The sequence below is a fragment of the Balaenoptera physalus genome, assembly GCF_965194825.1.
Source record: "Balaenoptera physalus genome assembly, chromosome: 1".
Lineage (NCBI taxonomy): Eukaryota > Metazoa > Chordata > Mammalia > Artiodactyla > Balaenopteridae > Balaenoptera > Balaenoptera physalus.
The window spans coordinates 87,822,699-87,836,348 of record NC_138882.1 but is presented as its reverse complement, the minus strand read 5'-3'; the positions used below and the strand labels follow the sequence as shown (position 1 = coordinate 87,836,348).

Genomic DNA, 13,650 nt, shown 5'->3' with positions numbered 1-13,650 from the left:
TATTAAGCTCTTGGTTTATTGCTTTTTATAGGGTGGGAGGAAAGGAAATGATTCACACCCCACACCCCACACCCCTCTCCCTCAGCAGAAACGGCCGGAAGAGGAGCCTGGCCCGGCTCTAGGGGACTTGGGGGTGGAGTCGAGGGTGGAGCCAAGGCAGTACTGGATGTCCTGCCAAAGACACATTCTTCAGAGATGTCTCACCCTACTCTCCTCCCTCCTCCCTCCCCCGCCCATGTCCACTCTCAAGGTAAATAGCTTGCTAGAGGTGGTGTGAGAGTGGGCAGCCTTTTCCATAACACAGATCCTCTCCCTGACCCCTACAATTCTGAGGTCTGAGTCTAGATCTCCACTTGTGGAAGCCAGACTTCCCAGGGGTCCCCATGCCTAGGAAGAGGGGAAGTGCAATAGAATTGAGCTTCTCTCCCCATTAGAAGCATCCCTCCCCCATCCCTGCGCCTCTACAAGTCTGGCCGAGTAAGACCGTAAATAAAGGCCTGCAGAAACAGCTGAACTCGGTGACTACTGTTTCCTGAGCATGCACACCCAGACACCCAGACACCCAGACACTGGGGAGGACCCCAGAGTTGCCTGAGGAGACAGGACTTCTCTGCTCTGGCAGCTCCCTCACATCATACTGTTGCCTTGGGAAGCAGGCTTTCCCTGGGTTGGAAGTGGCTGAGAAGGAAGACTCCGGACAACATCTTGGGAGGACAGTGCATGAGGAAGGAGGCAAAAGAAAATGGGGGGAAAGGAAAATGAAACTGACTTTAGTCCAGGGCGAGGAGTAAGGAAGGGGGTACAAGGAAAGCCCAGTCTTAGTGTCTCTGCTTAGTGTAAAGAGAAGGCATCAGATGTGTTCCTCTCTTTGGTGAACCCCTTAGGGGATCAGAGACGCGGGGGGACCAGGGAAGTGGGACCTGAGCTAGCCCTGTAGATACGGAGGGCTGAAGGCGGAGCCCTGAGACCGAGGGAGGGGTGTGGTGAATAGCTGGGGCCCTCCCAGCGATTCCTGGAAGCTGAACGCTGGGCGGTGGCCCCTGCTCAGCTGACTTCCCCGAAGTTCCTCCTCCCTCTTTGGGCCTCTCTGGGCTGTTGCCGGGCAGGTTTGGAGTTTGGCCTGAGCCTGAGAACCAATCACAGGTGGGGAATGCAGCCACAGCCCCTCTAAGGGCTCCCCCAGCTTCAGTAACTCCCTTCTCTTTCTGATAGCCCCCAGCTCCCTCATAGGCTCCAGCCTCTGACTGCTCAGGATGTGGGCTTTCATCTGGGGGGTCGCCCCCTTTCACCTCATTTTAAAGCTAGGATTCAGTGCAGCCCCTAAGGATTCTTTTCTCTGGTCACTGAGGTCAGTATTGGGGGGGGGGGTGTCAATGTGAAAGTTTTCAGGAAGGGAAACCTGACCCCAAGCACCCCTTTTCCTGGCCCCTTAGAGGGGAGTAGTGTGGCCAGATACCTCTTTGATGACCTCTGAAACCCTGTGGAGGGCTGGGAGAGAGGAAGCTGCAACCCAAGGTCAGGGAGATGTGCTAGAGGGGCCCCTAGGTTTGGTGCCCTGGGTGGAATTTAGGGAAGGACTCAGAGGAACTGGACCCCTGAGAATCGAGGTGGGGGTGGGGTGGTGATGGGAACAATCTTGATGTGCACAAGAGAGATCAAGCGTGCAGAAGGCCAGCAAATTGCTAGCGCTTCTCGTTTTCTCGGTGTTTGTTGGGGGAAGGGGATTGTGGTTGTGTCAGTGGACTTAGGGGTGAATTTGTGAGGTCTCAGTTCAGCTGGGTCAGAATTCCTCTCCCCTCCCCCCTCCCAGTTTCCCCAGGGTAATTACCCACCCAATTAAGCTTCAGCCTTCAGACTAAATTTAGCTTCTATACTTCCCCAACCAGGGGCCTCCCTGCAAGCAGGTGCTCACAGCTGCAGGGGTGAGTCTGAGGAGACCAGACCCACACTCTTCACTCATCCAGATTCAACCTCTGTGATTAACTAGGAGTGAAGCAGAGCACAGGGCCCCAGTTGCTGACCTACGGCATGAGTGTCTCAACCTGAAGACACCCTCCCTCAGGAGCCCTTTAGGGGAGGATCTCGATAGACCTGGAGGGCGGCAGGAGGGCAGAGGGATGAGAGTGAGAACAAAATGCAAGGAGAAGGTCCCTTCCAGATTCCATCCAACCAGATCCTCTTTCATTTCCTGTTTCCCCTTCTCCCCAGTTTTACAAACAGAGACTTCATTTGAACTTAACACCCTTCCCCCACCAGAGTAAACTGAATCAGAGACCTCTCCTCTCCTTGAAGCATGGGGAGTCATGCTAAAGAGTACCTCAGTAGTTTGGAGGTGGAGTGGGGGCGTGGGTTCCTGCATTCCCACCCTCTCTCTGACCAGCATCCCTCAAATCCATCACCTCTGGTTCTGGGAGTTAGGTGGGTGAGGAAGTTAGAGCGGAGGGGGCTTATCTGTCACAGGCAGGTGATGAAGAGATGTCAGCTTTAAAGGGTGAGAGGCACCTTCTACAGGAAGTAGAAAGCCTCAGGAAAGTACCTAAGACTAAGTCAGTCAACAAGAGAGAAACAGTTTGGGTTAACCAAACTAGACAGCGCAAATCTTCAATCTGACTTTGGGCTCCTTGACCCTGGAGATTGGGGAAAGCTCTAGAGGGGGTTGTTTCATGGCTGAGGTCAGAAAGTAGAAAGGATTGGAGGGAGAAATGTGCAAAATTAGTCCAAAACAAGGTATGCATGAGCCATAGCAGTCAGATCCTAGGCAACCAATCAGCCACACCAGCTGAAGGGGAGGTGTAGGGATGGATGGCTAGGAACCAGACCAGAGCACTTTCTCAGCGAGCACCAGAGAGCTGTGTTTGAATGTCCTGGGAAAGAACCTCAGTGTTAGAGGAGAGATGGGTTCAATTTCAGGAATGTCCCAGGTTGGGGTTAGGATGTCTGTGTGTGTGTTGTACTCCTCTGAGCCTTGCCGGAATCTTTTTAAGAGACAGCTCTACAGAACTTTGAGTGAGGAGGAAAAGAAACTAGGGGTGAGAGGGTGGGGTTACTCATAAAAAGAAGACTGTGTGTGTCCCTGGGATCCCTAGGCTAAAAGGCAAGAGGCCCTGCCCTTGATGGGAGGGGCAGAGTTAATCTGCCCTGGAACCAGACCCCCTCTTTCATCTCTTCCTCCCTCCCCTCACTACTATTGATTCTTGGTTGCCTGCCTCTTTCATGACATCATAAGATGCCTTTTTAGCTCTAGCAGAGGAGTGGGCAACCTTTTTCCCTTAAGGACCAGCCGTAAATATTTTCGGCTTTGCAGGGCATAGAATCTCTGTTGCAACTACTTGACTCTGCTGCTGTAGCACAGAAGCAGCCCTACACAGTTTGTAAACAAATGGGCATGGCTGTGTTCCAACCAAACTTTATTTATGACACTGAAATCTTAATTTCATATAATTTTAACGTGTCACCAAGTATCTTTTTTCAACCATTTAAAAATGCAAAAACCATTCTTAGCTTTTGAGCCATACAGAAACAGGCAATAGGGCAGATTTGGCTGGCAGGGAGTTTACTTACCCCGGGATTTCTTCCGTCTGGTTCAACTCCCACAATGCCCAGCCATGGAAAGTCCTGTTTGTATCCCCTCTGCTTCAAATACAGCTGTAGACCCTTTTAATTCAACATCCTATTTATTGACATCGGCTTCTTAGTGGTTTCTCCCTGGGAATTCAATGACTTGGACATGGCTGATAGAGTAAATCCTTAAGGGACGTTTCCCGAAATTCCTTAAAGCACTTTGTTTAGTGCTTTAAGGTAAAGCACTTGTATATATTCTCTCTTTAAATCTTCTCAATAATAAGATGGGGGAAGACAATTAAATCCAGTTTACAGGGGAGAAAATTAAGTCTAGTCTTTTAACTTTTAAAATTCTAATTCCTTTGATCTGCTATTCAATTTCATTCCCACAGAGCACCCTTTATCCCAATACTCAGTTCTTTGGGCCACAGTGATCTGGAAGTTGGATGGGATCAAGTGTTTTTGTTGTTTTCAAATGTCTTTCATGACTTCTCTGCATTTTAGGAAAATCTTGTCTAAATTTCATTTTTCAACTCAAAGTTTCAAGGAATTAAAAATCCTTTCAAATATATTCAGTGTTTAGGCCCCAGGAAAAAATTAAAATAAATATACATGGTCTTTGTGTAAGGTACACACACTGTCATACAAACATAGGCTTATATATTACTAATTGAGTCACAGTTTTTTTCCCTAGAACAAACTTAATCGAAGTTGTATGTTAATTATGTTCTGGACTTAAAAGCAATGCAGCTGCATTTCTTTTTAAAATAACCTATTTCTGGGATTGCTTACCAAATCCTTCTTTTGTATTAGGGGTTTTCTTTCACTCAATAGTACCGTGATGGACTGACGTTATCTATCCATCATGGTTCATGAGGGGGGAAAGGAAGATACAGAACCTCTATCCTGTTTCAGACCTGACCCCAACTATCAAACTTTGAAGTGAAAGAAAGGGGCAAAGAAGCAGGTAATCAACCACTCCCCCACCATTACCAAGCTCCTCTGTACAGCTGTTGTTCCTTAAAGCTGAAAACAAGCCACCTCATTTCAAAACACACACACACAGACAACCTCACTTCATTTCGACACGAAGTTGTTTCCCTCTTTCTGTTTCTCTACTTTGCCTCACGGAGGATTTCTGAGAAATGAAAAAAGTCACCTCCCACAGTCTCAGTCTGCAGTTTTGTTTTTTGGGGTTTTTTTTTTTTTTTGTATGATGGAGAGACAGGAAAGGCGTACACTGGGCATACAGTATTAACCCAAAGCCTTACAAAGTAAGCAAAATGCCCTTCCCATAGCGCTTCAGCCTAAGTGGGCCCCACCTTGCCTTAGATCTGGGCTTTCAGGGTCTAGAGATGGGTGGGAACCACTCCAGGCAACCTCAGGAATAGAGGTGTGAACTGAGGATGGAATGCATGAAAGATCTGGGCATAGAGATTCAGGAATAAAATGTTTATGAAACCAATGTTTCTTAGGGAAAACCCCTACCTCCCCCCCCACCCGACCCCAAATCTGAACACCTGAGTCATGCCAGCCCCGCAGGGGTGTCTATAAAATGTGTAGCAAGATTTCTGAAACCAGCTCCTCCTATTAGACTAGAAAACGAACTGTTTTTAGGGGCACAGAATTGAAGGCGTTTCTTAATCAAAATAAAGTAGAAAACTTATCTCATTCAGGTAGAAACCCAACGGTTAAATACTCTCTTCCTTGTCTGCTTCCTTGGCTCTTTCCCAGCACACCTTGTTCCAGAATAACTTCAATAAACATACACATGTGACCACAGAGGGTGGGGGGAGGGGAGACCAAGTGGGGGTGGGGAAATTCTGAATGGAATGCAGCCCCAGCTAGCTAGGGGGCTGGGACTGAGACTTCGGGCCCTGTCTGTGGATTTATACAGGCAGAGAAGCCAAAACAATGAGCTCATGGGCAAGAATGCAGCCTGTGGGGGGAAGTCCGGACAGTCAGAGCAAACTCATTTTTGAACCAGGACGGGAATAGCTGTAATTGAGTCTCCCACGGGAACAGGATTAGGGAGAGTGGAGCCATCATTCAGTATCTTAGGGTCCAGTTAAATAACTTTTGGGGGCTGTTCTTTATTAAATTGTTCTGCAGAGAGCAGAGCAGTCTCGGGTCCATGTTCAAAAACCTGGTTCCTTTCCCTATGTGAACTTGGGTGGGTGAAGGTGGCTGGTGAGATGTGTGAGCGAACTTAGGTGATGCTCTTAAGACAACTTTATTCAAAGCAGCTCTGCCAATGCCAGCTCCTACACCAGGATCCAGTGATGGCTATGATCCTTACGTTGTGTGTGTTCAGGGCTACCACTTTAACAAGACAGAGGAAACGGCCAATAGAGTCTATCTTCTTTACTTCCCAAATAAACGCAGTCCACCCAGCTGTGTGTATTTATACCAAATTCAGACTTCTAAGACCAAAGAGACATCTTTTTTTTTTCCTACCAGTGTTTTCCAATACTTTTACATAAGGCCCTAAATGGAAGAAACTGAAGAGATACTACCTTCACTGGCCATGTATGGTGAAGGGGAAGGAAGGCAGGGAGGGAAGATGAAATGAGAAGAAAAAAAATTATCTACACATCTCCCCCTTCTCCTACCCCCCACCAGAGGTTCTTTCCCAGTTCCATGCTTTTGTGCATGTTTCCTACTCATTTTAAGGTCCAACCTCAAATGTTTATTTTGAAGCCTTCTTGACCACCTTCTACTTCCAGAAGTTGTCACCCTGCTTTGTCTCACCTCGTCTTATATCTTTATTATAGTATTTTGTGTACTGTATCCTAATTATTTTTGTCTATGTTATCACTCCTATTAGACTGTGAGCTTTAACGTTGTGCTACAATTGCTCTTTCCATGGATTTGTTATGCATAAATTCTTCAGATGTATTTCCTAAAAACGAGAACATTTTCTTATATAACCACAATTAACACACTCAAGAAATTTAACATTGATACAGTACTGTCTAACATATTGCCCATATTAAAATTTTCCCAATTGTTCCCAAGTCCTTTATAGCTTTTTTCATCCAGGATCCAATCAAAGATCACCCTGCATTTAGTTGTCATGTTTCTTTCAAGTGTTCCCTGGTTGTTGTTTTTTTTTCCATTCTATACATAAAAGCTTACATCTGCTAACCCCAACCTCCCACTCCACCCTAGTCTTTTTTGATTGTGTTGAGGGTAAGAATTAGTCTTTTCATAACTCCAGCATCCAAAAGTGCATGGTGCATAGTAAGCAGTCCCCTGCCAGGTAATGGACAAATGAAGAGACTCAACAAACATTTGGCTGCCTTGAGCTCATTAAATGTCCCAGTTCACTGAAGTATTGAAACATTCTTAATAAACTAAAGTAACCCCTGAACAGGGGAAAAGGAGAGAAGGCAAAGTGGGTAAGAATACAGAAATCCAATGGCAGAGACAAGCCATGGAAATGGATACTTGGAAGGGGTAAAATCCAGAGTAGTATTCTTGGCCCAAACACATTTCCCAACAGTCAAGAACTATTATGCTATGCAGGTAAAGAAAGGAACTGCAAAAGAAAAGACCAGGTATAGCGTGGGAACAAAAGCCTGCCCCCCCCCTTTTTTTTTTTAACCTCACAAGAATCATTAGTAAAGAACACAGAATCCCTGAGAGGTCTGTTACATCTGCCTGCAGGCAGATTCCCCACTCCCAACTTTCCACATGCTTCACATAACTAAGATAACACTGTAACAACTTTGAAACTAAAGAAGAGGGACAGAGTTAAGCTTTCAAATCTTGAAACTGAGAAGCCTTTAAAGAGTGTGGGAGGGTTCCAGAAGACAAAGCTCTGTAATCATTGAAAAAGTGGGGCCAAAAAGAACTAGGATAAATGAAGACAGACTCAGCTGATCATCTTGAACTCCAGGAATTAATGGCCTGTGCTCTGGGCATCTGGCTGGAGCCGTGCTACACACCAGTTGTACAAATTATTTCACTTTAACTTTTGTAAAACCCTCCAGCTGTCACAACTGCTTTAAGAAAAACGTTCTGAAACAGTCTGAAGCAAGAGCTAGCACTAAAGTCGCAAAACAGGAACTGAAAGAAAAAGTCTGGTTGTGTCAAATGAGGGGAAGTGTTGATTATTTTGACTCCCTCAGTGACTCATGTTACTGGTTACCATTTGACCCAAGTTTTTAAGGTGTTAAACTAAGGAATATTGCCACAGAAATAGCTTCACATCACAACAGAGCAATGGGAGCAACAGTATTTGCACAGCAGGACTTGACCCTGACCACTATTTGGGCTCTCATGTCCTGTGCTACATTCTCCCTCCACACCTGTTCGGGAGTTCATTTGTACAAAACAGCTTTCTTTGTAATGAGAAAAAACTGCCATCTTCTGGTAGTTAGGCTGCAGAAAAAGAGGGGCTGCCAAACAGAAATGCACAAAACCTGAAGGGGGAAAAGCGCAGAATCCTGTTTGCATGATTAGCATTTGGTGCTCAGGGCTTAAAACCAATATGCAAACCTCATATTTGCACATTTCCATGGTGCTTCTGCTCCCTTTCAAGGTAGCTGAAAATAAAGACAGGATAGGGCTTCTGAAATTGACTTGCTTATTCTCACCTCCTTTTTGGGAGGAAAGGGGAAAGGTACTGAAAGGTTAGTACCAACAACCTTATGGAAACTTAACTTTGGGTGTTAATTCTTCTAGCTCCTTTACTCACAAGGTTGAGTGAGATAGGGAGATACAATAACTGTTGTAGTGAACCCTCTTACCCCCAAGTTATACCAACATTTGGTGACTAAAAGAAATCGGGATGGGGATTATGATTTTTGTATTTAAATATACTGTTGCACTTTTGAACTACTCCAAAGTACAACAGTAATATATGTAATTAAAAGCACGGGACTTCCCTGCTGGTCCAGTGGTGAAGACTCTGTGCTTCCAATGCAGGGGGTGCGGGTTTGATCCCTGGTCAGGGAACTAAGATCCCACATGCCATGCGGTGTGGCAAAAAAAATATTAAAAAAAAAGCCCAACAGCTCTAATTTGAATGAAAGAAGAGGTTATTCTGAATGGAACTGACCTTTGCTCTAAGGCAAATCAGCTTTATGGGGCTTTTGCTGGTTAATTCACCTATACTTGTTTGCTCAGCTGACTTCCCTCAGATGCTTGCCTAAGAGGGGGAAGGAAAACAGGCATTGATTAGAAAACACCCGTACCACACCTTGCATTTGAATAAAAGATTTATTATTTTCGTCTCAGGAAAAACAGGAAGTTAGGGAAACACACTACATTTTACAGCCCACATTAGTTTGTAGTTGGTCCTAACCCTTCTTGGCACAGATGTCAACAGCATTAGCTGTTTTAAAACCAGAACCAAGGTGTTCACCCCCAACAGAATGTACACAGACGACACTAGAGGACGGCAGGGTTTTCCCTGAGAGAAGCATCAGACAGACAGAAGTTGCTGAGAGAGCCATCTTTCCAAGCAGCCCCTCCCTTTCCATTTTGGAGGATTTGCCTGAACTATGCAGCTAGTCAGCACTTAAAACATGTGCCTCTTCTCCCTACAGAATCACCCACCCTGCCTCAAAGCACTTGGGCTCCCTAAGCCCTCACAGCCTCTGACCCAAAATAGCAACTGAAGATTCTCATCTACATTTCAGCAGTCACACCTAGTAAATTGGGAAGTGGGGCCCCTAAACTCCATCAATCTACAGCTCTGTGCTTATTTCCACAACTGGCTATGGGGAGACAGGCCTTTTTAGTCACCTTAACTAGATCTTAAGATTAATTAACTATATAAAGTGCTTTTAGGTCCTTAGAGATAGACATGATATAAATAAGTGGTTTATGATCAAGAATGATAAATACACAGATAAAAATAGCTCTAGCTAGATGACCTTAAGGCTTGGAGATGGGCGGTCAGGGCAATTGTTCCCTTATTACATTCTTAGTCATTTTATTCATGCCTATTTTTGTCTGGAGTCTACATACTAAAGGTCACGTTCAGAAGCTGAAGGTTTCAAAATGACCCTGGTTCCACTATAGAAGTTTTCTTCAGTTTACTAGTAGCTTTTATATAACTCTGAGGTTTAACAGCCCATCAATTTCTATAATTTTAAGTGAGCATATTCAAATGCAAAAGAACCTAGAGAAAGTCACCTATCATCCCCTCCTCTGAAAATCCCTAAGGGGATTTTGAAAATTTCTCCCCAAAGACAGGATTAAGCAACAACCAATAAGATACTAGTCCAAGGAAAAGGGACTCTTCTCACCTCATCACTGTTACTGTCGGCACCCATTGTACTGCCACCTCCTAAGGATAAAATTCAAGAAGGATGAAGGTCTGTGGACTCCTTGGGCGGTCACTTAGGTTCCTAGTGCCAAAAACTAAAAGGGCTAGTAAGAGTTCAGGGATGGCAAGGTAAATTTGTAGGAACTATAAATATCTGTAGAGGGAGCCGAACAAGCAGCAAATATTTCAAGGAAGGATAGGAAATAAACGGTAAGTTTGATAAAACATCAAGTCTGAAGTCCATAAAGATGCCAATGCAAAAATTTGAAACAAAGTTTGAGAATCATTAATAGAAAAGAAATAAGTATTCGTTTTATTAACTCACTAGGCTTAGACCTGCGTTTAACAAGCAAGCCTAGTAATAGCACCATGGTTAGACTATAGCCTGCTTTTCCAAGCCATCATTGTACAATTTATTAAGCAAACAAGGGATCAAATGTCTCTCATCCACCCAATGTGATCTTTTTATACATACTCCTAATAAGTCCCATTTGGAACAGCTGAAAATCTTTTAGCGAAAGCTTTGAAGATGAGCTCATGAACTCAGTTAAAATTTCACCAGTTAAATTAAGTCAAATGGAAGGAACTCAAATGAGTAGTTGCCCAATCAGAGCCCATTATTTGTAAGTCATCAGCCCGTGTGCCCTGCCCCCCCAATAAATCCTTAAAACCTTGACTCAATTATTGAAAACCCACATGTAACAAAGTGAAAGGATTAATTTCCATTCCTCAATTTCTCAGCCCCAGGTTAAAAAAAAAAAACAAAAAACAAAACCCAAACAGCTATTTAAGAAATACTTACCAAAATCAGATAGGAAAATTAAAGCCTGCATAGTTATGAATCAGAATTGTTGTACTACAACCAGGTTGCATACAATTACATCAGTTGGTTCTGTATACAATCTAGAACTGACTAGCACAAAATTTAGAATAGAAAACGCTATAAGAAACAGGTTCCTAACTACAGAAGTTGTAAATTTCAAAAGGGTATGAAAAAACTAATGTAATTTCAGATTTTTCTCCCTTTACATTTCAAACAGATGTTCTGTAAAAATATATACAATTTTTACAGACGATTACAAGTTTTTGTCTTAAAAACAGCATATTCCAGATTTGTAATTGAGCCTTAAGTCAAGTATTCTTGGCCATGACACTAGGCTAATAAACTAGGAATCACTCAAACCAAACCAGAGTAGAACAGGTATAAACATCCTGAGCATTGGACTTTCTATTCAAGAAGCACATCTAGGAAAGCTAATTATAGAGGATAAAGCTTCCCTTCACACTCTGTTGTACAGTGTTGAGGCTTCTAGTCATAGGTTCTATTACTTATAGCTTAAATCCATTTTACACATGCCGCTGGCGTTGTTAGTGCTTCTATTTTAACACTATAGAAGTTAATGGATTCAGTGGGCATATTTAATGAACTCTATGACTAGCCTGGCTACTGGCCACTTTCCTGTTCTAGGCAAAGTAATTAAAGTCTCTCCACCCTACCGTCTTCACTAAATCTTAAAGTCCTCCTCCGTGGCCTCCCAAAGTTTGCCTGTTGCTGAAACTGAACTCCGCTTCTTTCACTTCTTTCAGACAGTGACTCTTCAAGAGGGACTACTTTTCCCATGTATTTATTCCTGTTAGCCATAAGCCTCCTGCCGCTTGCTTTTCTCCATTGCTAGACTAGAACTCCTGGAGGTTATGGCCTGCACAGCTTGAAGTCCAACTTCATAAATACATCTGATTTCACAGCAGGCGTATGTGGTTTTGGTGGCTGGAGTTGGTTAAGAGTCAATTATTGCACTTAAAAGGCTATCTTATTAGATACGCCAAACCAGCTCCTACTCCGGCAACACCTGCAAAAGCCAGCAGCACATTTCTGATGCCGCCTTCTAGGTCCTCTACATGGAAGAAGTCCACAAACCCATCCTAGAAAACAAACAAAAAGCAGTTTCAAGTATGGGCTTCCAGTGGCTTAAAAACACCATTTACAAAGAAAACATGAATTTAAATACCTAAGGTTTCCCCCCCAAACGCAATGACGAACCAATTATTATTTACCTCCAGACTGCAAAGGAGACACATTATGCAATTAAAAGGGAGGTGGGGCACGCTCAAAAATGTATTTGCTATCACGCCCAGGTGATTCTTATTTCTTAACCAGTAAAACAGCCTACAGAAAACCAGGATTTTTGATACAACAATTCAAGACAGTCATACCACCATCTCTAAGGACCAACTACTTAAATCAACATCAAGCAACCAGAGGTCCATAAGTTAGGGCGTTGAAAACCGAGTTGTGCATCTTAAAAACCTTTAGCTATTCCCTCTTTCTCTATAAAATCTTCCATTTCATTTTCACTCCAAGACCCCTCCTCAACCTTAAAACAAACTTACCCAGCCTCTTTGTTTGACTAGCCAGTCTCGTTTTGTCCTTACGAGAACATCTGTGATGCTTTCTGCTAATGGTTCGATGCAGCTTTCTTGGTTTATACTCTTCAAGTGTTTGGCCACAAAGGCACCAAAAGAAATGAGAGTCACAATCCTGCCCCAGTTTGTTACTCCGTCACTGAAAACATGGACCATCACTCGAGACAAGGATTTGACATCGTCTTCGTTTTTGATGTCCAGTTTCCGAAGCATGCCTGAGAGGAAGAAAAGCATGCAGGTTCTCACGGCCTCTTTTGTCTAAACCAGGGCACGATTCGCCTGCCCACCCACGGTGGGGGAAATCGCTATTCGGGCTCTATAGAACTCAGGCTGATCCCACTTGAAAATTGACATCCCACCCTTTCCGGGCTTTGAGCAGAGCTGCCATTTCCAAAAGAATCAAGTGGGTGGAAACCATGACTCACGGCCAGAATATTCTGGTTTCTGAAATAGGATGAGAGTCATTTCAACACTGACTCGTTTCGGTTTCCACCCACCAAAGGTGGGTGAGTCCAGAGAGCTGAAAAAAAGGCAGCGCGGCCTTCGCGAATAACCCCCTTACCTTGGAAGGCCGTCTCGTGGTTCCGTTGCACACCGTCCCCGACCCGTCGCAGGGTCTCTAACGCCTTCCGGCTGGCGGCCCCAGACCTGCCCAGTGGCTTCGCGTCCTTGGTGCCGGTTGCCTGCTCCCGGAGGTATCGAGAGATAATCTCCAGGGACTGCCGGTACAACTCGTCCTCCTCCTCCTCTGCTGGGGGCGGCGTCGAGGGGAGTGAGCCGTCCTTGCCGGGGCTGTTACTGGCCTCGCCGACCAACTCCAGCAAAGGCAGGACGGCCGGCCGCTTCCCTAGAGGCTCCGGCTCGCACCCGTCCAGCTCCTCCTCGGGCGACATGATGGCGTCGGAGGCCGAGGATTCCATCTCTTCGAGCGGCGAGGCGCGGCGGGTGGGCGCGAAGAACAGCAGCCTAGCGGGGGTCGCGGTGACGTCGGGGCCCTCGGCGCCAATGGGCGAGGGCCGCGCGACCCTCCGGGCGTCGGGCGCGAGAGTGGCCGGGGGGCTCGGGCCGGCGCTTCCGCCAATCACCTCGCCGGTTTCCCCTCCCCCTACCTCTCGCCCGGCCGTGGCCTCCTTTCCCGCAGCCAAAAGCCGCCTTCCTGGAGCGGAGGCGCCGCTGCCGCTATCCGGGCCCAATCCGGCCCCCCCACAGTAGAGGTTGAGTCCGATTACTGCGTTTCTCTGGAGGCCGAACATCTCAAACCGCCGCCGCCGCCTACTGAGAAAAATGGGGCAGCCCCCGACCCCTCTCTTGAAGAGCGGAAGTAACAACTGAGAGAGGCGCTCCTAGATCACGGTTTTAGGGCCAGTCCTACGCAATGGCGTCAG

At 45.5% G+C, this 13,650-nt stretch overlaps 1 protein-coding gene and 1 long non-coding RNA gene across 3 annotated transcripts; one reads left to right on the top strand and one right to left on the bottom strand.

The window, feature by feature from the left end:
- Positions 1 to 274: 274 nt before the first annotated feature.
- LOC309667551 lies at positions 275 to 10,495 on the top strand. The gene is made up of 2 exons (XR_014267815.1): positions 275 to 4,528; positions 5,808 to 10,495. It is a non-coding gene; the product is annotated as an uncharacterized lncRNA (long non-coding RNA).
- On the bottom strand, positions 10,128 to 13,611 carry MCL1 (MCL1 apoptosis regulator, BCL2 family member). Of its 2 annotated transcripts, XM_082475493.1 has the most exons (3): positions 12,828 to 13,608; positions 12,233 to 12,480; positions 10,128 to 11,764 (listed from the first exon to the last, which is right to left on the bottom strand). In XM_082475493.1, exons 1-3 carry the CDS (start codon positions 13,516 to 13,518, stop codon positions 11,648 to 11,650), a joined length of 1,056 nt encoding a protein of 351 aa, XP_082331619.1. In that variant the 5' UTR covers positions 13,519 to 13,608; the 3' UTR covers positions 10,128 to 11,647. The 2 variants fall into 2 exon arrangements, with proteins under 2 accessions (XP_082331619.1, XP_082331620.1); XM_082475494.1 differs by lacking the exon at positions 12,233 to 12,480 and having other exon boundaries at positions 12,828 to 13,611.
- Between the last annotated feature and the right edge of the window lie 39 nt (positions 13,612 to 13,650).